At 39.9% G+C, this 24,085-nt stretch overlaps 6 protein-coding genes across 7 annotated transcripts; all 6 read right to left on the bottom strand.

Moving 5' to 3' along the window:
• Nucleotides 1-1,879: 1,879 nt before the first annotated feature.
• Nucleotides 1,880-7,896, bottom strand: LOC130695878 (mucin-5AC-like). The gene is made up of 16 exons (XM_057518943.2): nt 7,738-7,896; nt 7,602-7,665; nt 7,258-7,527; nt 7,035-7,162; nt 6,838-6,962; nt 6,641-6,777; nt 5,082-6,572; nt 4,861-4,976; nt 4,673-4,797; nt 4,472-4,608; nt 3,575-4,408; nt 3,292-3,447; nt 3,079-3,209; nt 2,893-3,014; nt 2,675-2,811; nt 1,880-2,613 (listed from the first exon to the last, which is right to left on the bottom strand). Exons 1-16 carry the CDS (start codon nt 7,894-7,896, stop codon nt 2,057-2,059), a joined length of 4,689 nt encoding a protein of 1,562 aa, XP_057374926.1. The 3' UTR covers nt 1,880-2,056.
• An 863-nt stretch (nt 7,897-8,759) lies between these two features.
• Nucleotides 8,760-11,397, bottom strand: LOC130696551 (mucin-2-like). The gene is made up of 7 exons (XM_057519634.2): nt 11,235-11,397; nt 11,091-11,163; nt 10,739-11,002; nt 10,524-10,663; nt 10,339-10,460; nt 10,132-10,268; nt 8,760-10,072 (listed from the first exon to the last, which is right to left on the bottom strand). The coding sequence occupies exons 2-7, from the start codon at nt 11,161-11,163 to the stop codon at nt 8,937-8,939; spliced, it is 1,872 nt and encodes a 623-aa protein (XP_057375617.1). The 5' UTR covers nt 11,235-11,397; the 3' UTR covers nt 8,760-8,936.
• A 3,401-nt stretch (nt 11,398-14,798) lies between these two features.
• Nucleotides 14,799-16,682, bottom strand: LOC130696555 (uncharacterized). 2 transcript variants are annotated; one of them, XM_059495438.1, is made up of 6 exons: nt 16,612-16,682; nt 16,166-16,522; nt 15,943-16,070; nt 15,754-15,875; nt 15,550-15,686; nt 14,799-15,482 (listed from the first exon to the last, which is right to left on the bottom strand). In XM_059495438.1, the coding sequence occupies exons 1-6, from the start codon at nt 16,679-16,681 to the stop codon at nt 14,944-14,946; spliced, it is 1,353 nt and encodes a 450-aa protein (XP_059351421.1). In that variant the 5' UTR covers nt 16,682; the 3' UTR covers nt 14,799-14,943. The 2 variants fall into 2 exon arrangements, with proteins under 2 accessions (XP_059351421.1, XP_057375622.1); XM_057519639.2 differs by having other exon boundaries at nt 16,618-16,682.
• A 585-nt stretch (nt 16,683-17,267) lies between these two features.
• Nucleotides 17,268-19,643, bottom strand: LOC130696553 (uncharacterized). The gene is made up of 6 exons (XM_057519636.2): nt 19,414-19,643; nt 18,463-19,194; nt 18,261-18,400; nt 18,068-18,189; nt 17,849-17,985; nt 17,268-17,781 (listed from the first exon to the last, which is right to left on the bottom strand). The coding sequence occupies exons 1-6, from the start codon at nt 19,472-19,474 to the stop codon at nt 17,504-17,506; spliced, it is 1,470 nt and encodes a 489-aa protein (XP_057375619.1). The 5' UTR covers nt 19,475-19,643; the 3' UTR covers nt 17,268-17,503.
• A 649-nt stretch (nt 19,644-20,292) lies between these two features.
• LOC130696557 (uncharacterized) lies at nt 20,293-21,701 on the bottom strand. Its single transcript, XM_057519641.2, has 6 exons — nt 21,543-21,701; nt 21,199-21,471; nt 20,998-21,125; nt 20,811-20,932; nt 20,608-20,744; nt 20,293-20,534 (listed from the first exon to the last, which is right to left on the bottom strand). Exons 1-6 carry the CDS (start codon nt 21,604-21,606, stop codon nt 20,419-20,421), a joined length of 840 nt encoding a protein of 279 aa, XP_057375624.1. The 5' UTR covers nt 21,607-21,701; the 3' UTR covers nt 20,293-20,418.
• A 542-nt stretch (nt 21,702-22,243) lies between these two features.
• On the bottom strand, nt 22,244-23,983 carry LOC130696558 (uncharacterized). Its single transcript, XM_057519642.2, has 7 exons — nt 23,814-23,983; nt 23,674-23,750; nt 23,351-23,587; nt 23,113-23,240; nt 22,928-23,049; nt 22,726-22,862; nt 22,244-22,639 (listed from the first exon to the last, which is right to left on the bottom strand). The coding sequence occupies exons 2-7, from the start codon at nt 23,738-23,740 to the stop codon at nt 22,518-22,520; spliced, it is 813 nt and encodes a 270-aa protein (XP_057375625.1). The 5' UTR covers nt 23,741-23,750; nt 23,814-23,983; the 3' UTR covers nt 22,244-22,517.
• Between the last annotated feature and the right edge of the window lie 102 nt (nt 23,984-24,085).

The raw sequence follows: 24,085 nt of genomic DNA, 5'->3' as shown, positions 1-24,085 counted from the left end.
CATTTAATATAAAAAAGGCATCAGTCTGTTCATTTTTTGAAAGCCTTGAGAAAAGTATTCTCAAAATCTAGATCACTGAATACTTCGAACTATGTAGTCAACTTTTCTTAGCTCAAAACGATTCTTCTGAAAGATCGACTATTTATCACAACAGTGATCACAGGCCATTGATCATGGCATCTAGTGTCAAGAGGCCAAGCAAGGAAGCTGTCAAGTTTGTTTACTGGTTCTAAAGCACGAATTGCCTTTCAACAATTGAATAGGCGTTCTGGATATAAAGAACTGCCTCAGTAAATTTATATCGAAAGCTTTTACCTTGTGGCTATGATGAAGGCTCAGCCTTTATTGTAAATACAAGAATGGGCCGCAGAGACCTCTTGGCACAGACAAAAACGTCGTCAACATGCTGGGACAACGAAGACAACATGTATATTAATATTTATGTAATTCTGCAGTGAAGAAAAAATGAGAGCTGTACTTGCAACTGTTGATCTGCATTGGTCCAGCTCAGCAAACCGACGGAAGGATGGTAGAACAAGTATCTACAGCTTTTTTTTTGTCTCAAACTGCTGGATATGTGCCATTCAGATGGAAAACTAAAATGAGTTTCAGGCAATGCATTATTGCAATTGGCTGAGGTTTCTGATAAAGTTTAGGAACTTGGAAGGCCTATAGTTGCCATTTCTTTTGCTCTCCTACCATAAACTTTCAATGGCAAATTCCTTCAATGACTTACACATCTAAAACCACAAACTGTACTTGTAGTGCACTCTAAGCCAATGCATAGTAGGAAGTAGAACTTGCTGCTTATAAGACAACTTTAATGTTGAACTAGACCTGTATAAACCTCCACAACAAGAAACATCCATGATTTGGAAAAACACTTTGAAATAATTCAATGATTACTCTACCATACCTATACACGATGAGGCTATGAAAAGCTCCACTTGTGGAGCTATTGTTCAAGTTTTCCATTAGCTTACACTTGCAACAATTCCTTTGTCCTATTTGATACTGCAAATCTATCAATCAGTTGGATTAACCTCAACTTGGTATACTAGTTGCAATCATACAAACGCAGAAAGAGAATGGTTCTTTCCTGGTGGCAGAACACAACATCGACAGATCAGAGAATAACATAGATGGCAAACAGCATTTAATAATTCAGAAAACCGAGTTTTTCATAAATTGATAATTTGCAATACAGAGCTTAAAAATACCAATAATGGTGTAGTTTGGATGTCTCGATTGTCATGCTGCCATCCTTATTCACCATGCCACCATCATTACGAATTTTTCGGATGTTAGCTGAACGTTTTCACGTAGCAATGCAGTCACTATATTAATTAACATTCCTCCGATGTTTCTAGATTCCTAACGTAGTCATCAACTATAGTTCTACCTCCGACAATGGTCAACTCGATAATGCGCGCCTTTTGCCGTTTGGCCTTTACCTTCTCTTCCCGCTTGGTGGCCATTTTGAATAGACGTTGCCTTTTGCATAATTGTTGCCATAAATTTTTTTTTTAATAAAAGAATTATTTGTTACAAATTGGGGCACTGAAAATATTTGATGTTTCTACAAAAAGAGAAAATAAGATTTTTTTCTATAGCATTGTTATCGGATCACTTAATTATTTAAGAAACATTGTATTTTGTTAGGAACAAAAGGGTGGAGGTAGCACCATGTCATATCTGGGTAGCAATAGCACTTTTCAAAAATGGTTTTGCTAGGCGAAAACAAAATAAAGAGCACTTTCTGCATCATTTGATTTATTTAATCATATTTTTTACGAATCCAACAGAAGTTAAAGAAAAAGCAGATCACCACACATAAGAATGAACCGTATGTACACAAAGGAAAAAAGAACTCTGCAGTTTATCTACGAAAACCAATACCGATTAAGACCATCACCAACATAACATATCAGCCTTTTGCCTTCCCATTGGATGATTTTGCATAATATTAGAAGACTTAGTTAACTCATCGAAACATATTATGCTTTAGAATCTTTGACTTATACAAGAGTTAACATATTTGCTCTTCGACAAGCCACTACTGTCTCTTCTTAAGTGGATTACTTATCTTTTTCGTTTCATTTAACAGCCTGGTAATATATGACAGAGCGTCATCAAACATGTCATCCACAGGGATATTGGGTGTTTTGGAAACTTCCAGACTTACATTGTTGGATTCATCTTCTGATGGTATAGGTAAAGATTGCCTAGAACTTGGAGATTGCAGGATTAGCCAAAGATCTTCAAGATCGTCATTGGAAGCGTCGGGAAAATGAATACCATCAGCGCTGCTGATGTTAGCATAAAACGACGACAGGGAAAGAATGTGATCGGGCGATTTCGCAGCAGTGATCGGAGATGTCTCTGGACTTTGTTTTGCTAATGAAGTATTAGAGAAATCTTCAGGATCGGTTTTAGCCTCTGGATAAGCATCCGACAAGGATGATCCACTAGCGCTTGTGGAATAGACGTCTGGTACGATCACTGTGGGAACTCCAAGGTTGCGAGATTGACTTGCGAGCTGCTGCAACCAGTCCTTGTAGGAATGAATGGCTTTACTTTTCGTCAAATCCGATTTTTCGGGAAGACATTCACCTTTTGGTTGCAACGAGATGTAATTTAACAATTGTAGTACAATTTATTGATGTAAACTGACCTGACAGCGTAAAAGATAGGCCCTCAGAATAGCCGTCATTGAGTCCTACATGTTTCAAGATAATGCTGACATCCTCCGGTTGACTATGGTCAACGTACCACTGGAAGGCTGGAACAGTGTGGACACGTCCACAAATTCTGTTAAGGTCCAACGAATTATCATTGACATCTGCTCAAGAAAGAATAGTTGAAAAGCTTTAAATGAATACTAATATGTACTTGGAATCATTCATGAACGGAGCCACCCGGTAATATCCTCTCAGACATTCCACATCATCAGCTAGTCGACTGCGTTCATCGATAGTCATAGTAATGATGCCCCGATGACAATTTTTGCTTGCCTGTAATCACCATAATATTATTTCATAACAATTAAACGAGGATCCGTTGATTCCGTGGCAATACCTTGACATTCCAAGAACAGATAAGCGGAGTGATGCGATTAAAGGGAAACCATGTCGATTTCAAAGTGACGAATTCTTTGTGTGATTTCGGATCAGAGGTCATGGGTACAACTATGTTTCCTTGGCACGTATCTATCATTTTAGATCAGAAACCCAAAAGAATTTCATGCAGTAAACATTTTTTTAAACGTTTTTGGTTATTTGGATAATTTACCGACTCGAAGTTGACCACCGTTCAAAGTTGGCACGTAAGTTGATGAGCTGTCAGTGTGCCATTCGGTGTTATAAAATCCTATCGGTGGCTTCACTACGTTTGGTTCTGTTGACGGTCTCTTCAACGGCTGTGCGGTGTTCGTCGTGTTTTTGCTGCCTAAAGTTTAAAAATATGGGAGAAAATGATCTAATTATTACTACGCTGCTCAATTACTCTCCTTTTTTGTTAAAAATTCACAACTATTCCTTTTTTCATGATCTGGAAACGAAAAAAAAAAACATACCTGTCGAAGAGTGGTTGGTTTGGTTCAAAAAGGAAGATTTCAAAATAAGCCAAGGAATGCTGGTAGTGGAAACCGGACGGGTTGTAGTCGGTGGAGATCGGGTAGTGATAGTTGGTCGCCCATTCGTTGAAGGGAACCTAGTAACGGGATGCTGTGTAGTTGGTCGGCGAGTAACTACTGGAGGGGTAGTTTGTGGATGAGGAACAGTTGGACGTTTTGTAGTTGGATGAACGACAACCGGGTATTTTGTAGTTGATTTAGGGCGGGCAATCGATGCATAATCAGGATCGGGAGATTGCAAAATGAGCCACGGAATCTCTGTACTAGTGGTCGAAGTAATTGGGCGTTTGGTAATAGCAGTACGAGTCGTTGGCTGCTTTGTAGTTGTTGGTTGCGTCCTAGTCGTTGGCTGCTTTGTAGTTGTTGTTGAACGACGAGTGACTTGAGGAGCTGTCGTAGATGGAATTTCATGATAAGATGATGTCGTGGTTGAAGGACGAACAGTTGTGTACAGTTGCTCTGGTTCCGCAGGAGAGGTGGTATCTTCTGGATAAACAACTGTCCAAGGTTTACTGGTAATGGAGTGTTGGAGGGTAGTGGCCTCCGTCACATCGCTGTAGTCATCGTATTCGATAGAGTCCAAAGAAACATGTGTGTCATCAGTTTCGATTTCCTGCGTTATTGTGGATGCAAATACGCCAGGCGCAATCACCCTGGGACCGTCTCCTGTCCTAAAGTCCTCCGACAATCGATTCATCCAACGATTGTGGGACCAGAAATTTTCCACGTCAACATCAAGTTTGGCTTTATCTGGTTTATTCGTAATGCATTCGCCTAGAGAAATGATTTAAAATGTTAATCATCATCCATTTTATTTGATTTTTGGTGCCCACTTACCTTGAAGGCTAAATGAAAAGCCTTCCGAACGACCGTCGTCTAATCCAATGTTCTCCATAACAATGGTAACTTCTTCGGACTGCTGATCCTCGACGTACCAGTGTAAAGGTGCAGCGATTCCAATACGACCGCAGATTCTTTTTAAATGGTAAAGTGGACAGTCAGAAAAAATTAGAAATTTCAATATTAATGTCAAAGTACTTTGCTTGCATGAGGAATGGGTAAACGCTAAAATATCCTTTGGTGCATCCTTTTACGTCAGCCAGACGACTGCGTCCGTCAACCCTTAAAGTGATTCGTCCCCGACTGCAATTGGTTGTTCTCACCTGTTAACATTTCCGAATAGCTAATTGTACTAATGAATTACAACTTGAATTCAATGTTGATACCTTGATCGTCCACGTGCAGATAAGAGGAAAGTTGCGCCCAGCTGGGAACTGAGAAGACTCGTAGGACGATAGTCGATCAAAAGATAAAGGCACATTGATGGTTCCACCACAGGTATCTACATAAAGATGTTTAAATTTAACTGGTAATTTTATGCAACTTGACACTAAATGCCAATGGATCGCAAAGGGTTTAAGAACTACAATGTTTTGAATTATCGTACCATACTGATCCCAGCTCGGTGGTAGAATCCTAACTGAGGGACGACGTGTAAAGGGATGGATTGCAGTTGAAAGATTAAATGCCGATGGACATTTGGTTTTTGTGTCGGATAAGTCTTGTGCAGGCGGATTGTTGATTGGTGAAGTTTCGGAAGGTGGATTTCTAGAAGCACTTGTAATTGGACTCTTTGCCGAACTTTTTGTTGGACTTTTTGTTGGACTCTTTGCTGAGTTCTTTGTTGGACTCTTTGCTGAGTTCTTTGTTGGACTCTTTGCTGAGCTCTTTGTTGGACTCTTTGCCGAATTCTTTGTTGAGCTCTTTGATGCATTTTTTAGAGGATTTCTAGAAGAATCTTTAGTAGGGATTTTAGTTTCCGCAGAATTTTTGATAGAAGTTTTCGTTTGAATCTTGGCAGGATTCGTTACCGGTTTCTTCGTTGGGCTTCTGGTGGGATTTCTTGTTGGGTTTCTAGAAGGACTTCTAGTAGTAATTGTGTACGGAGTTCTTGTGGTACTTTTCGTTGGGGTTTTTACAGTTTTAGAAGGAGTTTTCGAAGGAGTCTTTGCACTAATTTTCGTGGGATTCTTTGGAGGAATCTTTGCAACACTTTTGGTAGGGATTTTAGTATGTGGGCTCTTTGTAGTTGCTGGAAGGACAATCGGATCAACTTTTGACAGCAATTGGTTGTGATGGGGGGTTTTTAGAATAAGCCAAGGGATTTCACCTTTACTGCTCAACGTCACTGGTGTGATTTTATTCACAGGAGCGTGATCAACTAGCTGCTGTGAATATATGACGGAGGAGGAGAATTCATGCTCAGGTTGAGGAGACTTCAATATGAGCCACGGAATCTCGGAATGGTGGTTGGGTGCTGGACTGTTCGTCGGAGGACGTTTAATTGCGGGCCGGATAGTGGTCGTTGGAACACGAATCGCCGGAGTTTTTGTAGCGGCTGGCGGATGGCGGCTTACTGGGCGTTTCGTAACAGGGCTTTTGGTAATTGAATTTTTCTTGATTGGAGAACGAGTCGTTGGACGCTTTGACGTGGTAACTGGACGCTTGGTTGGGGTAGATGGCCGTCTAGTAGGTGGGCGAATGGTTGTCGATGGATTGCCATTAGATGGCCGTTTCGTCACTCGAGTTGTCAAAGAAGTTGATTTCATTTGAGACGGTGGGCGAGCAGTGGGTGTTGGGGAGGGTGTCGTTGGTGTTTCTGAAATTTGAGGGCCAGTTGATTTGCGATTACGGTAATAATCCATGCTAAACCCCAGTTTAACATCTAAGCTTGATAATGTTGTTGTTGCAAGAGACTCAGGTGGATCCTCTTTCAATTCACGAGTATCCAACAAGAGTTGGCTATCATTCGGTTCGTCGGCTGATAATACTACGGTGGGTACACCGTAATCCTCAGGGTTTTTTGCCACCCAATAACCATTGGAATTCATCCTGGAACCGTCGATGGTGACGTTCACTTCGTTAGGGAGACATTCACCTATTTTCATTTTTAATACAAAAGGGTAATTGGTATTGACATTTTCTAATTTAAATTCGCCTTTTTACCTGTTAATGTGAAGGACATTCCTTCAGAATCCCCATCATTGAGGCCGATATGCTTCAAATTAATAGTGACATTTTCGGTTTGTTGGTCATCAACGTGCCATTGGAAAGGCGGGACAGTTCCAATGCGTCCACAAATTCTTTAATTTAAAAATAATTTCTCCGTCAATAAATTAAAAAAAGAAAATTGAAGTACATACTTGGCTTCTTTCATGAACGGAGACACTCGATAATATCCATTGAGACATCCCTCTTCATCCGACAACCGGCTCAGTTCGTCTACCGTCATCGTGACTAGGCCACGATTGCAATTTGTATTGCTCACCTGTCATGGGAAAAAGACGATGATGTCGGTATAGTTAAAAACAACCAAAGAACAAAGTCGTCTTATACGAACCTCAACTTTCCAGGAACAGACTAAAGGATGGGTGCGTCCAGAAGGGAAATCGGTTGATTTATAGGTTTGTTCAATCAAGATGTTTCGATCGTTCGACAATGGAACAAGGATGTTGCCTCCACATGCATCTATTCAAATATTTCGGATTGAAATTTTACTTCTGGATTTCCCACGTTGCTATTGAGAATAATTTTTAGTGATTATGGAAAACAAGGAAACCTACCGTATTCATTCCAACTCACTGGGCGCGGGCTTTTAATTGGGCGGACACGAACTGGACGGAAGCGAATCGGCCGATAATGGTTGGTACTCGGGTTTAAATTTTCGTCATAATTTCCAATTGACAACTTAAAGTGTGGCAGATCTGCCGTATTGTGCACTCGGCTTCCTATGGAACCTAAATTCATTCGATTGGTTACATTGGACGTCAATTCCACCGAATTTTGAAATTTACAGAACAAATGCTTAAAACTTTTTTTTTTAACTTCTGCATCTGCATATCATCAAATATTACGTGTCTTAACCAAATAAATTATTTCGTGCTTTAGAAACGCAGATGAACGATACCTGCCGAAGTGAGAGAAATGACGGCGTACACGATTAACAAGACGGAGAAAGGATGATGCACTGCCTAATTAAAAGACAAAATTATTATGGCAATAACTCCACAAATAAAAGAACATTTAAATGAGTTTAGTCTTACCTTTTTAATTATGAGTAAAAGCATATTGAACATCCACGACATTTCCAAATGAAAAGAACTGATGCCACTCTGTCCACTTTTAGTCAATACGTAGAGCTGCTTAATGAATGGCTTCGGAGGCTGTTGGATGAAGACTGGACAATTACGGAAACGAGTCATTGCCTTTTTTCTTCTTGTCGTTTTCCCAGTTTGATTCAAAAAGTCGCAAGCAAAAACTACACGGACGGCAGTATAAACTTGGTTTCCTTGTGCCTCTTGGTTCTCACGTATTGGCGCGCTGCGTCAACCTAACACCGGTAAAAATAAAAGTAAAAAGTGAGATTCCGACCCGCTCCGTTTTCCCATCCCAAAGATTTTTATGGTCAAGGCAGTCATTCAACCGAATACTTTCTCCACATACCGCCAATAAATAGAATTACGGTACAATACTGTTCACATAACGTTTCCTGTTAAACGTGATTTTGGTTCATAATTCAGATGCTTATTATAAACCCTAATTGGCCTGAACGCCATTAAGCGCAGCACAACGCTGTCTTTCTGCAACTTTGTTATTTCCATCAACGACATATTTCAATAACTGAAATTCAAACTTCTCGGCGTATCGAAAAAACAAACGGAATAAGAAAATCTTACATGTTACCAACGGTAGATGGGCATAGAGCACTTCTGTATGATCGCATCTTCGTATTTAATGACGCATAACCATCCATCCGTGTCGGGGTTTAAGCCTAGAGTGTGTGCGGATGTTGTAGGGTTTTATGAGAGAAAATCCCGCAATATCAATCCAAAACTGTATAAAATCATTAAAAGAAAAAAAGTACAATTCAGTTATGTGAAAAATTAAGCGGTAGAATCGGAAACTGATACCTTTTTAAATGAAAATCCGAAGCCTCTGTTATTGTAGCCGTCACATCCTGTTCTTTTTGTTTTTCTTGTTTTAAAAATAGGAAAGCAGCTGTATGTTGAACTGACAATTCCTTTATTAGATTAAATTCTTGTTTTATTTCACAATTAGTCATGATGCCAGAAAACCATGTTCGGTATCAAATTGGCAGAGTATTTTCCAAATGTTAATGAATAACAATAATACAACAATAAAATAACAGTAACGTCTTTCAATAATACGGAACGACATACTCATATAATGTTAACCTCTTTTTTTCTTATGAATAATTTGTAATATTTCGTGAATATGATTATTATGCAATTGAAGGGTAGTTACTGAAACCCTTGAATACTACCAGATTCGGACTGTCCTTTTTTCTTAAAGGTTTTTTCGGCAGTGATTTTTGTAATAGCGGATTATCTAATAGTGTAGTTATGTACGATAAGGCATCGTCCACAACTTGGTCAACAGGTAGGTCGGGCACTTCTTCGTTTTCTACAATTAATGCATCAGACTCCCCGTCATCGGTGTCCTTTTCAGAATCAATTTCCGACAAGGACGGCCGACTCGGGTAGGATGAATGAGTCACCGCAACAGGGAGTTTCACATTTGTACTGCCCTGAGGCAAAATTGTGGAAGGCTGTGGGTCAGGTTTGTAAGTCGAGATGGATTGGTTGCGGTGGTTATATTTGAGGATGGTGATGGATGATTCTGTTGTGGGAACTATGGCCAAAGGAGTTGCAGCTTTGGTGGTACTGGTGGGAACAGGAGGTATTGTAGTCGATGGCATGGATTGGTTTTTGAGCGTTTGCCATGGTGTTTCTAGATCAAAAGTGGTGTCGACCGGTTTCTTGGTAGGTTTTGTACTCGTTGGGAAGATCGTCGTAGACGTGAATTGGACGCGATTAGGGAACTTGACGCTGAGAATAGGATGAGGTTTAGGCTCACTTAACAAAGACGTTGGGACAGTAGGTTTCGAAACATTTATGCTCGTCGAAGGAGTTGATGGAGGTGGTCGGGGTGTTGGTTTTGAAGGTTTGAGGACATCCCAGGGAGTTTCAAGATCAAAATCAGGAATGGGGCGTTTCGTAGTTGTTGTCGTAGGGGTGGTAGTGGTCACAGTAGTCGGTTCGGTAGTGGTTGTGGTCGATGTCGTGGTAGTTGTCGTTGTCTGGTTACGCTCTTTGTTTTTCTGAATGAGCATCAACATCTCGGCATCGTTACCTGTGTCAACTGGAGGAAATTTCGGGCCATTATTTGCAGCTTGCGGGATATTTGCGGGTACCGGGTTGTTATCCGTGCTGGCAACGACACCTGGAATGACTACCGTAGGAACACCAGATACAGCAGAGTCCGATAAAAGACGGTACATCCATCGGCTGTTTGATCCTGCGTTTTCCTTGTTGACATCGAATTTTTTTATGCCAATTTCAATCGGAAGACATTCGCCTAAAAGGAATCAGAATGGCATTTTGAATTCGATCGCATTACGCAAATTATGTACCCACCTGACAAGGTAAAAGAGAATCCCTCAGAGAATCCATCGTTCAGGCCAATATTTTTCATGGTAATGGTGACAATGTCCGGCTTTTGATCTTCTACGTACCAATAATACGGCTGAATGTAATTGACGCGCCCACAAATCCTAAATTTTTGCATTGTATGGAAATGTCAGGTCAATAATGTTAAACAATTTCAAATACGCTCGTTCGTACTTGGCTTCTTTCATGAAAGGAGAGACACGAATGTATCCTTTTGAGCAACCTTCTTCATCTGGCAATCGACTGCGGCCGTCAACTCTCATTGTGATTCTAGCACGACTGCAGTTTTTACTCACCTAATAAAATGCTCAGACTTTAGACTTGAAATTCGAGGAAAACAGTAAAAAAGTTCGCCATACCTGGACATTCCAATTGCAAACCAATGGATAGGTGCGTCCGGCAGGAAAATCAGTCGATTTGTATGTAGGTCTAATGGCTTGCTCTGTCAAGATTTTCCTATTATAAGTCAGCGGGACAACGATATTGCTCCCACATGTATCTGCCATAAAAAAAACAACGTGATCCAGTTAAACTAAAAAAATACGTGAACCAGTTGATTGGAGTGGATCCCTACCATATTGGTACGTTCCTCTTTTGGGTGGGGCAATAGGAATGGACGAACCAGCGATGTATGCCGATGACGAAGGAGCGTGCGTATGCGATAGAATAGCTTCCGTATTGTAATAAGGTTTGTAGTCATCCGTAGCACTGAAATAGCCCACATAGTCGACTACATTTCCCAGGTTGGTGCTTTGAGTTTTGTTTACATAATTGGTTTTCGCGTTGGCAAAGAACGACGTGATGGGATTCGTGATACGCGAATGGATTTTGAAGACTCCTGTCACAATCACAACATGAATCATTTATAGCCTTCAATCATTGCCACGTTTCAATGTTTATAATTCGTTTACAAGTTAAAATCGTACCTGCTGAAGTGATGGAAACGACAACACAGAGGCCGAATAAAAGGACGAGAAATGATTGACGCATTTCAACCATCTGGAAAGGAAAAAAAAAACAGGTTAGATAACAACTGCCAATCACGACTGAATACGTAAAAGCACAATGACCAGGGTCCAAAGAAAGACGGAGACTTCAAGGGAACTTGATTTCTTGGTCAATAGCTAAGAATCTAGCCTACAGCTTGTTGATTCACTACCCGACTTGGGAAATGTCGCTTCTAGTTGGTGATTCAAATTCGTCGGAGGCTGAAAGAATACTGGACGCAGTTGAAACAAAGCCATCGCTTTTTTCCTAGTGTTTTCTTCAATGGTGACGATTATCTACCACGTCCTGGCTTTCTCCAATCAGTTTTTTTTGGCTCGTCCTGTGTCCTCTCTTTCCCTTCCCTATTTTTTTATTTATTTTCTTTTTTCACTATATAGGCGTAAAGGAAAGCACCCCGATATTAAATAGGACATCATCAATTTTCGTGTCCATTTTTCCGGATGGGAGGATGCTCTCTCATCTACAAAAAGAAAGGACATGTTTCGAGCATTTTTTTAAATTCATAGTATTCCCTCTATGTAACGGACAGTCAAAAATATTTTAAGAATGCGACAAAATGCAAAATAGCGTTTAGCAATTTTCTCGGTGTTAACAAGTAACATCAATTTTGATTTTCGATCAAATTGCTAAATGAATAGAGCAGACACGGAATGCCATGTAGAGGGTCTTCATTTCATAGGGATGGCCTACATTCAGGGGTTCTATTACCTTACGAAAGTCACGCAACTCCCATACTAAGTGAAAGAGCTGAGAACGTTTTCGGTTTAACGTCATAGTAAAAACCTTCTATTTTTGTCCTTATTTTAATTAGCCTACAAATACAGGACTGCCTATAAGCCGTAATTGCCACAATCGATGTAATGGCAGCAACTAGATTCCTGCTCTCAGCACAGTCCTCTTTTTTAAAACTCTATTCCATCTGTCCTTCAGTTTGTTACCTGACCATGTTCACTCTAGTTTGGGCTTGACATTCTCACACAGTACGAGATATTGCACAAAAATAAACTTGTGCGTAAATTTTTGCTGAGCTTTAAGACATATGATTATCTTAAGTTTGCAGACTTGCCTTGTGGATTGCTTGCGCGTCGGAGTCATGGATCAAATCCGAATTCCTGTTTAAACTGGACTGTGTAGCCGTCTAGAAGTAATGGCCATTACCTTCTAAATAAAAACAAAGAAAAAATTAATATTCATTGTGAAAAGGAATTTTTTGGGCAATTAACAAGCCTAGTCAAACAAGTGCTAATTCTTAGCTTTAAAAAAATTACATAAAAGAGGCTTCTTTTTTGGTAAATTTTTTTTTCTTAAATCTTAACGTAGCTCGTAAGAATGATATTAAATTATAGCTGATTCGTGATTTACGCATAAAAACAAATTCTCTATCATAACTTCAACAGGATATCTAACGATTCTTTTCGAAGGGGGGATATGGAATTCTTTCTCACTGTTGTTCTCCGACCGAGGCAATCGGACGAGAACGAAATATTAGTGACAATGAACAGAGAACGCAAACGATAATTTAATCTAACCGTAGATGGGAAATGCTTTACTATTTTAGGTATTTCCTTCGAAAGCTACAATTTCAGGAGAATAAGCACAGAACATCTAAGAATGTCGATGTTGGCTTTTATAATTTTTCTAAAAATCAGAAAGAAAAATTTCAACGTTAACTTCTGTAGAAAATTCTCGTTTCGTAATACTGCTAGAAATTCAGCCAAGGCAAACGGCGAGCAATAGCTGAAACATATCGAGCCAGATGTTCAGCCTCTTTCTGCAAGTTCCAACCCAATTAAACATAATCTCATTTGCTATGGATTAACATCCCGCTTATACGTAACATCATTACAAAAATAATTACGACATAGAAGACGTCTTATCCCAAGAGCATTGATCAATCCCTGCTGTACATCCCTTTGTTTTATTTGCATTATTCTGGTCGGTATGAAGTCTTCGACGGAAGGGTGGCCAGTTGTATCACTTAAAAATCAAATAAAACAAGGTACAATCCATATTTAATGTATTAACAAATCGCCAACTTACCTTATCCTCATGAGGCCTGAATCGGTGGTAGCGTAAAACTGAAAACTTTCAAAGGGGAAAAGGAGAATTAATTCCTCTAAAGCGGATTTTTAAAAAATGAAAAAAAAAAACCAATAAAATTCTTACCACACCTATACGTTGCACGAAATGATTGCTTTGGGATCCATTTAAGCTCATCAGGGAATAACCACATTTCTGTGTTTACCCGGCTGCGTACCAACCTGATTGGATTCCATCTTAAGGTGTTACGCTTCTGGATTAGAAAGTAAACGTTGTTTACTTGAGAGATGGCCCGTTTGTGTTCTTTTCACAGCAGCCGTGCAACACTAGTTTGTCCCAAATCAGTTTCCTAATCACATTTTATTGTTGCTTAGCTTGAAACAATTCAGCAGAGCATAAAGAAAACAAAATGTTAATGTTTAAAAAATTTCTTGTGTAGTAAATGTTTTACCTTTGGTATTGTCTCGGAATACTCCTTGCCCTGTTTACAGGATTAGGTGACATTTCATAAGAAATTTGACCTCAGTGAAGAGACTAGGTCATTGTAGCAGCATTTGACCCTAAAGATATGCATAGATTGGCTAGTTTCTACACAAAATCAGCCCATTCAGAGGTGATGAGTCAAACCTGAAACCATCAAAAGTATTGTTTGCTACATTTTAGTGCTAATCGGCTTATAGAACTAGAACATAAAATCTTTCATTGCAAGGCATATTACATGCCATTTACTGAATGACATAAGCTATACACGTAAAGATTAGATCCAACATTGACCATCCATCCAGCACAGGTATTAGCTCTATCCACAGAAACTTAATCTTAAAGATTAATTAGGTATAGTCCAACAGAAAGCTTAGAAAATTATCGAAAAATTTTTTTGGTCCCTTCTACTTCTCTTACTTGTGTTATCACTTTACGAGATTTCCCATTACCCTGAATATGCAGCAGCAAGTTCATTCTATTAAATAAACAGATATAGAAGTAGCAACTGGTTCCAGTTTCTATAGCATCACTATGACAAACAGAAACCAGCCATAGCTAGTAAATCATTTTGGCATTAACAATTTGGCATTTTGATCAAAGTATAGAAAGACTTATCTAAATGATGGACTGTAGCACATTTTCAAATCACAACCCCATGACATTCTCAACCAACAATAAATGCTGGTAATTTTATTAGTTAATAATATTTCACTTTAGAGAGCAAAGATAAAGAAAACGTAGGGACGATACCTTACTTGACGAACTTTTACTACATTGCTTTATAGGAACTACGAACTAGAAGACTTATTGCCATAACTTCTGCCTAGACCTGCTCTCGACGACAAATGTAATGGCAGTTTCGCGGTGTTTCTTTAATCATCCCTTACATGTGTAATCCTCGTACCCCATTGGTCAAAATTGAGAAGTCGGCCATCATTGTTTCTCAATAGGGGGATGAGAAACGGGTTTCGGCAATCTCAACCAATTTCAAGGGAAATGCAATTTTTGGCGCCCTGTCTTTACTTTTGTTGATTTTTCTTTGTTTAGCTTCAGTTTCTCAGCACATTGAGGAATGGTCATGATAGGAAAAAATGTTGGTTTATTGAAGCGTGATATTATACAAAGTGAGAGTACATCATAAGCCAACTTTATAACAAGTTTAGACGTTGATTGCAAACGTCTAGCTAAAGATTATCAATTCTCAATCAACTGGAACTTTCATGGCTATGTTTTGTAGGTCAAATAGTGTTACTGCTTTGGTAATGGTTTACGTGCCTTGAGTGGCTTCTCCAAGATCGTTGTAATATACGAAATTGCATCGCCCAGGTCTTCATCAACAGGGACGTTTGGTACTTGTAACATTTCCATACTATCATTACTGGAATAGTCTGTGGCATCTTCTGGTAACGGCGGTTGCTGGGAAATAGTTGACGTTTGAATAACAGAAGTGACTGCTGCTGGAGTAGTTTCTGCATAAGTAGTTGAGACAATCGGCAAATTCGTCGGATTGTTGAGATTCAATGTTGGTTTCCATAATTGGTCTGGAGATATTGGTTGTATAGGTGGCTCGAAACCATGATGCAGAGGAGGAGCAATGTACAACGAATCAGTCGAGTCCCCTTCAGTAGTTGTTTCTGGCAAAGCAACGTTGGCCAAACTGAAACCCGGTATTACCACAGTAGGAAAACCGTAAGTTGCAGAGTCTCTGTACAGCTGTTGCAGCCAACTGCTATAGGATTTCAAGGCTTTGCCTCTGGTCATATCAAAATCGTTGGGAAGACATTCACCTAGATTTTTTTTTTCCACAAAAAGGTTAGTTCAAATATGAAATAATTCAGTCTTATTCTAGCTCACCTTTAAGACTGAAACCCAAGCCTTCAGAATACCCATCGTTAAGTCCATTGTGTTTCAAGCTAATGGTAACATCTTCTGGTTCTTGACCCTCCACGTACCATTGGAATGGTGGAACGGTGTCGACGCGACCACAGATTCTTTCATTCCAAAACATAACATTAACATTTAATCTAGAACTGCATTTCTAACCATGAAGGTTTTTACTTGGCTTGTTTCATGAAAGGTGAAACCCTATAGAATCCCTCGGAACATTCCTCTTCATCTGACAGCCGACTAAGTTCGTCAATTTTCATCGTAACCAACCCTCGTCGGCAGTTTGTCCTCACCTGTGATTCAAAACAGCATTATATAGGACAAGTGGACAAGTCAAGGTGATTATTATATTATAGTTACTTTAACATTCCACGTACTGGTGACCGGAGTGGAACGCCCGTATGGGAAGTTGGGTGATTTGACGGTTACTTTTTTATTGTAATCTGGATTCGAAGAAATTGGAACGACGATTGTGCCTTTGAAGGAATCTACCACAATTTTTATTGATTTCAATGACAAAGTTAATCAGTTTCCTTTCAATAGGAAATGACCTCAATAGGTAGGCCATTTGATCTTTTCTTACTGATTTTGTTTTGATTATATAGTTGGTTGGCCAGTCCATTAGCTGAACTGGTGTAGGACGATTCAACAACTTCTCCGTCGACGGTTGAGGTGTACGAGTTGTGCGAATAGGTCGTAGTGCCTTGGCCGTTGGAGTTCTGCGATGAATGTGACGAGCTGGTAACGCTAACTATTTCCTTGTTGCTTGGATTGTTTTCTTCCAAAGGCTCCAATGTTATCCGAGGCTCTGGAGACTGGGTGTGCCCGATATTTCCAACGATTCGGTTAGTGGCTTTTTCGATTTTGCTACTTCCTGCTTTCAAACCACGCCAAAATGACGTAATGGGATTCGGTATTCGCTGGATTCGTTCCTTTAATCCTGGGTTTTGAAAGCACAATATCACGTTAACCATCAACAGATCATTCTCGACGTTCCACTTTTAATGCTTTGATATTTTCTGAGTTTACCTTTACCGGCTGAAGTGACAGAAACGGCCACTAGAAAACCCAAAAGCAGCACAAGGAATGATTGACGCATTTTTTTTGCCTGGAAATGATAAGAAAAATAAATGAAATAAAATGTTTTATTCATAATAAGCCGTAATCCGAACAAGAGGAGAACAATTTATTAAAATCACATAAATTTACCTTTAGTTTTGGTGATTCGGTAAGCCAAATTGCAAGTTGTTCAGTCGATTGCAATGATTCCAAGACTGAATCGATACTGGTTGAGGACGGGGTCGAGCAATTGCTTTTTTCCATTTGCATTTTATGTACCCAGAAAGTCATTGGACAACCGTAGTATGAACTAGGTGTTCCCGAATGTTTGGTTTGTTTTTCGTTTCTCACGTTCCAGTGGTCTCGAAGGTGCATCACCTGGACTCTTTTTTTTTTTTTTTTTTTTTTTTTTTTTTTTAATTTGTACGATACTTACCTATAATGCCTAAAGCAAATAACAAAGTTGGATTGTAAAATATAGGACGTAATACAACTAGACGGGATGTCCCAGATCGCTAAGGGCTTGAGATCTTCAAGTCTTGAGAATGCCGTCAACTTCACATATGGTATCCTGTGAAATTCTCTATTTTAACCACTTGATAATCAGCCTACTTTCACAGACTATGCTGAATGCGTATATTTTATATTTTGTAGACTAATTTCGCCGTTCTTTTAGATTTTGCCTTACACTTGCCAATTCCACATAAATTTAAGGCTCTGCCGTAATATTAATACGCAGCAATAACAAAATGAATTGTCAAAAATACAAGTCAACAACGAAAAAACAGGACTTGCATAACACGGAATCTAAATATTTGGGTTAGATCATTATTCTCTCGGGGAGTCGTTAAATAATTCAGACTTAAAATAGCGTCGTAATATAAGAGATAGCATCGTAAAAAATCTGATCGATAGGAACAGCAGGCACATGGGTTGAGTTTACATGTCTCTTTCCATCGTCAGGATGAACTTCCGACAAACTGGGTTTCTTGGGTGTTAATTTCACGCTACTGTCAGCTAACGTTGCTCCATAACCTGTCGTTGCAATCTCTTTGACCAGACGATCCATCCAGTTGGTATTGGATTCAACATTTTCCTTGTCAACGTCAAACGTTCCTCTTTCAATTGGCAGACATTCACCTTCAATTTTTTTTTTTTTTTAACATGTTATTAAGTGGATAACAATAAGGTTCCTTGTTTCTTTTACCTTGAAGGGTAAACGACAAGCCCTCTGAGTAGCCATCGTTGATTCCAATGTTTTTCATGGTAATGATAACATCATTGGGTTGTTGGTCGTCAACGTACCAATGGTAGGGCGGAATGCTATCAATACGACCGCAAAGTCTTTTGTGCAATGATTTCAAAATACAGTTGATTTCTTTCCATCAGGTTAAACAAAATGAGAGTAACAATCCGATTATCATACCTGGTTTGGTTCATGAACGGAGATATTTGAAGATATCCTTTGATGCATCCTGCTACATCAGGCAAGCGACTGCGTTCGTCCACCTTCATGGTAATGCGTGCACGGCGACAGACTTTATTAACCTACCATTCGTTTAAAAAGAACTGATTAACATCAACTGATAATAACAAATGGCATTTTCATATAATTTCACCTTGATATTCCAAGTACACACTAGAGGATAATCACGTTCATGCGGGAATCCTGTCGATTTGTAGTTTGGTTTAATTCCTTGTTCTCTCAAGACGATACGATCAGCCGTTAAGGGAAGAACAACGTTTAGTCCGCAAGTATCTATAAAGAATAATGTGTTAATAATTTGTTCTTTTGACAGCAAATTTTGTTGCAATAGAGACCATATTGATAAGTTCCTTTTTCCGGCAGAACGATAGGTGGCCGGGTGACAAAATCTGATGAGATGCTTCCTTTGCTCAGTGGTCTCCGTTCAACAATGTCGCTATCCACTTTCACGGGCTTGCGTTTTTCTTTGGGAAGCGAAACAGGCCTTCGCCCAGCAGCTACGTCATCGAGAGAGACGAGTTTATACCAGCTGGTTGTATTGACCCATATTTCATTGGCGTTTTTATTGCCAACGGAGATGGAATCGCTGTCCTTGGCAGCTCCTAGTGGCACAGGCCTCTCTAGGCTGGTAGCATTGAGCCATAAACGCCCATTGCTGGTAAAAATGGATATTTCGCCGAAGTGGGTACCGACTACGGCATGAGCTCCTGTGACGGGAATGGGGGATACGTCGACCTTCTTAGTATTTGAACGCCGTGGTAATGTTGATGGTTTACGTCTTGTGCTAGACTGTGGTAGTGTTGACGGTTTACGTCTTGTGCTAGACTGTGGTCTACGTCTTGAAAGTGATGGCCTTCTGTTGAGTTTGCTAATAGTAGATGGCTCTTTGGAAAATGTGCTTGTTGGTCTCTCATAGTCACTAGTTGTTTGAAAGTGGTTGATTAGTATATCATCATCAAAGATGGCTGCTTCGTAAGGAATGTTGTGTTGACTTTGAAACGCATCAGCTCCTTTTGTGCCTTGGAAAAAAGACTTGATGGGATTGTACTGGATTCGATCCACAATTCCTGATATGAAAATAGGTAAATGAGTGATTTTCAATAGTTGGGAATAACTACATGTGCAACCACGAAAGAGGTTGGCAACTCAACAGGTTCTCAGTGAAAAGTAGTGGTTAAGAAAACAAATTTCTGTTCCCATCCTTCTTTACCATTGCCCAAACATTTTCAGTTGCCAACCTCTTGTGTATAACTTGGCACTTGGGAAATGAAAAGAGTGTCATTTACCTGCAGATGTAACACCAACACAGAAAGCTATCAATGACATAACTGAATAAAACTGGTGCATTTCACTGATAGCCGATCAATGGAGACAATGTAAAATCACAGGTCACAACACCAAAAAGTAAGGCTTTTTATTCTTCAACTGGATCCTGCTCTGGATGCTACTCGAAATGTTGCAAAGACTGGACTAAGATATTGTGAGCAACTGATCAAATAAAAGCCTTTCTTTCTCCTCATTTTCTTTACTTGAAAGTTTCAGTTTCCTCGAAAGACTGGAGACTAAAAAATCGTTTGCCATCCACAAATTCTCGCTTTTACTCGCTAATGAGAGGAAGGGGGAGAAAGAGAAAGAAAAAGAGAAAAAAAAGAGAGGAAAGGTATGATACGCAATATCCGCAAGCAAAATGTTTCCATCCCAACTGTTCCAACACCTAGTGAGCGTACTAATAGATGTTTATGGGAGAAAGCAGGAAGTTTGTCGCGTTTATGTGCTGTTGAGCAAAAACTAAGTTTGTGGTTAACGTTTCTACGTTTCCTTGCTGCGAAATTTCCTGAATTTTCTCGAATGCTTGTGGAAAAATTGTAATAGTTTCTACAACCAAATTGGTGGCTATAAAATAGAGGAAAAACGAACGTCACCCTCGAAAAAAAAATAGGACGATCAAAATAGTTTTCTTCCGTCTTCTTTTTACGTCGTTTCTTCTGGCTCATCTTTCACGCTTTGCACTAATGATCGTCCTAACGGTGGATAGCAACAACAAAAAATCTGTTCGTGAATTTCAGGAAATGATCTGGGCTAAACGTCTAATCGTTTTTTTTTTCATTCATTTATTCAGCATGAAAAGAAATAGGCAATTCAATAAATAATCATTCAATATGCAGTACATAAATGCCTGTTGCATTGGCTGGAATCAAAAATGCAGATGAGACTACGCCGGCTGCCCAAGAGGTGCTGCATTTTATGATGCAGGAGTCCATTCTTTTTCTTTAAAAAATCTTCATTCTTTCTTAAGCGACTGTAAGATCTACAGTTTCAGATTCCTTCATAATCTTTTGCATCCAATTGTCGTATGTTTTCAAGGCTTGGCTGCTTGTCATGTTTGACTCATTAGGAAGGCATTCACCTAATTGTTAATAAAACAATTAGGAATTTTAATTGGCTGATACTCAGTTGCATGTTTAATCATTTTAAGTTACCTGACAAAGTATAAGATAATCCCTCCCAATAGCCGTCGTTGAGTCCGGCATGTTTCAAAACAATACTGACATCGTCAGGCTGTTGGTCTTCGACATACCACTGGAAGGGGGGAAGTGTCTCGATACGTCCACAGATTCTTTTTGGGATAAGAGATTTAATCAACAATACAATTTTTAGTACTGAATGCAATATGTAGTAGTACTTTGTTTCTTTCATAAAAGGTGAAACACGATAGTATCCTTTGGTGCATCCCTCCACGTCAGCCAGTCGACTACGTTTGTTAATTCTCATCGTCACAACACCTCGACGGCAGTTGTCCGTTACCTGCCATTGCGTTATTAACAGTCCAGTTAACATGGTTGTATAAAACAAACAAAATTGAAATGTACCTTGACTTTCCAAGTGCAGACGAGGGGATTGGACCGTTCGTAGGGGAACTTTGTCGACTTGTAAGTTTGCTCAATCAAGGTATTACGATCGTTTGACAGTGGAACAACAATGTCACCTTCACACAAATCTGAAACAAGTGAAAACAGAGAACTCTTTAAGTTTTCACAGTTTTCAAGGCGATGTTTTAGCTTGAAATTTACCGACACGTCGTTGACCACCGTTTCCTGAAGAAGGCAAAGTAATGGATGAACTGATGGTTTCGCCTTCCATGTTGTAATACGAGTTGAACACACTGGGAAGAATGGGTGGTAATGTGGTGCTCTCAATCTCGCTTTGAGATCCTTCCTGAAGTCCAAGTAGAAAAGGAGTGACAGGTGCAGCAGGTTGTTTTGTTTCAGTCTTGTTGGCCTCTCTCAATCCCTGGAAGAAATAGGTGAATAGATTCGGAATTCGAGGAACGTGCTGCATTATTCCTGTCATGCATTTCACAAAGAGTCATTCAATAGTTGTACACCAAATATAAATATTTTAATAAGTTATTCACCTGCAGACGTGAAGGAGACGACAGCGAAAAGTGTCAACAACCAGACGAGCAATGGTCGACGCATTCTTCTTGTTTTGTATTTAATTGGAGAAGTCACTGTAAATGCGATTTCAATGCTATGGAAGCTGAGTGAAGACTGCAATTGTCGGCCATCAAGTAAAGTCCTTTTTTTCCCCACTGCAAAGAAACAAATTCACACAACACGATAAGCTGATGGCGTGTTGTTCTCACGTTTTGTTTGCAACACCCATGAAAAAGCGTCGTTTTACCTCTTAACTGTGTAGCTGACTTGATATAGTAGTAAATAGGACATCAACCGTAGATGGGTGCCTCCTTTGCTGTATCAACCGCAAAAGATGTTCGGCCATCCGTGGATTTTGTTTAGTTGGTCAAACTATAAAAACGAGCAAAAGAATTTGTCACCCATTGCAACTGTGTGTGATCAACTTGAAACTTGTCCGTTTGAGGGTCTGCATCGATAAGGTCTGCTTCACCACCGGTTTCAGCAGCCCATTTTGCATGAGAACGCCTTGAACTTTAGACGACTAAAAACTACGTGTGTGTACAGTATCTTTTAATATTATCCTCACCTATACATTAGCTTAAATTGCGGTGGATTGCAGTTTATATTTATCTCGCCACAGTCACCGAATCTGTTGAATTAGGCAGAACGTTGCTTAGACACTTCACTTAACGATCTGTCCAGGTGCCATTTTCCCTCTTGTTTATTGGAAAAACAAACGTTTACATGCCAACGTATAATAAGTTATGTCAGACAAATACATAAATAACATTAGGTTTACATGGACCACATAAATAAATGATGCCCCCTCCCTACAATAAACTTTTTTTGATGTTTCTAAACCGAAATGGGGCGTATAATGAAGACCTTCATGAAGGTTGCGTCAGAGTGATATCCGCCCCCTTTTTTTGTGCACGCGTTTGATGGTCAAGTTGAATGCGAACAATTAGCTGTTATTGCGTCACCACCACAAGGTCGAGTGCTTCAGATTCCCTGGAAAGCTGATGCAGCCAATTGCTATAGGATTTCACAGCTTTGCTGATGGATAAATCGGATTTGTTGGGAAGACATTCACCTGTCATTCACGGTCAACAATCAAAGGGAGACGTTTACATACCGGGATCCTGTTTCTTCCAGTTGAAATAATAAAGGAGGACTGACCTGATAAGGTGAAAGACAATCCCTCCCAGTAGCCGTCGTTGAGTCCGACATGTCTCAGACTGATGGTGACATTTTCGGGTTGTTGATCTTCGACGTACCACTGGAAGGCCGGTACGGTTTCGATACGTCCACAGATTCTATCTCCCCCACCAAAAAATGAAATAAACCAGCACATTTGGATGTCATTGGATGTTATTTTTACTTGGCTTCTTTCATGAAGGGTGAGACTCGATAATATCCTTTGGTGCATCCTTCCACTTCAGCTAATCGACTGCGTTTGTTGATGGTCATCGTAACTAAACCGCGACGACAGTTGTCACTCACCTGAACATAATAAAACAGGTGAATTACATCGAAGAAGAAGATTGTGTTACATGATCGTTATACCCTGACATTCCAGGAACAGATGAGAGGAGTGGAACGTTCGTAAGGAAATTTCGTCGATTTGAAAGTCTCTTCAATCAACGTATTACGGTCGTTGGACAATGGAACGAGGATGTTGCCTTCGCACAAGTCTGTTACAAAAATGCATTGATATTTGAAAGCATTTGTCTGTAGCATTCGATAACGTACGAGCCTCAAATTTATATTCGATAAACGAACGTTGGATATCTTGTATGTTTACCTACATTGCGATGGCCGCCGGCTGCAGTGGGTACGACAACCGTCGAACTGACGGTGAGTCCTTCCGACTTGTAATGCGAATAATTGGTCACGTTGGGAAGGACGGGAGGCAGTGGTGGAGGCAACAAGCTTTCCACTTCGATTTCATCATCACCCGTGTTGGTACCATTCGCCTCCTTCCAACCGAGCAGGAAAGATGAAATAGGATTCGGAATTTGCTGAATACGTTTGAAGATTCCTTTCATTTTTTTTTTTTGGGGGGGGGGGGATTAGTCAAAAGGCATGAACTGTGAATACGGTTTTCACTGGTTATGGTTGTCATACCTGCAGACGTGAAGGAGCAGACGAAACCAAGGAGGAACAAGGTCTGCACGAGTGATGGCTGACGCATTTCAACTGATCTGTAGAAACAAAGCGAATGAGACTTTCACTAGACACAAGAGTTTCATCAAAGTAAAACTGACCTTAAGAACTGTTGCGAATTGCAGCCGACAAAAAATCCAAATGAAGAGAGACTGATGATCTCTGTACTTGGTGACACAAGTGCTCAAGAGGCTGGATGAAGACTGGACGAGGAAAACAACGCGTAACGGGCTTATTTCCTAGAGTGTTGGTGAAGACACCTGACGTAGCTATTGGCTCACACACAAAAAAAACACCGTATTGAAAAGAAAAAAAAACAGAAACCAAACGACTATTTATAACCGATAATGTCCTCGATTTTGTTGTTTTCACG

This window comes from Daphnia carinata, chromosome 5, assembly GCF_022539665.2.
Source record: "Daphnia carinata strain CSIRO-1 chromosome 5, CSIRO_AGI_Dcar_HiC_V3, whole genome shotgun sequence".
Taxonomy (NCBI): domain Eukaryota; kingdom Metazoa; phylum Arthropoda; class Branchiopoda; order Diplostraca; family Daphniidae; genus Daphnia; species Daphnia carinata.
This window is presented reverse-complemented; position numbering and strand designations above follow the sequence as displayed.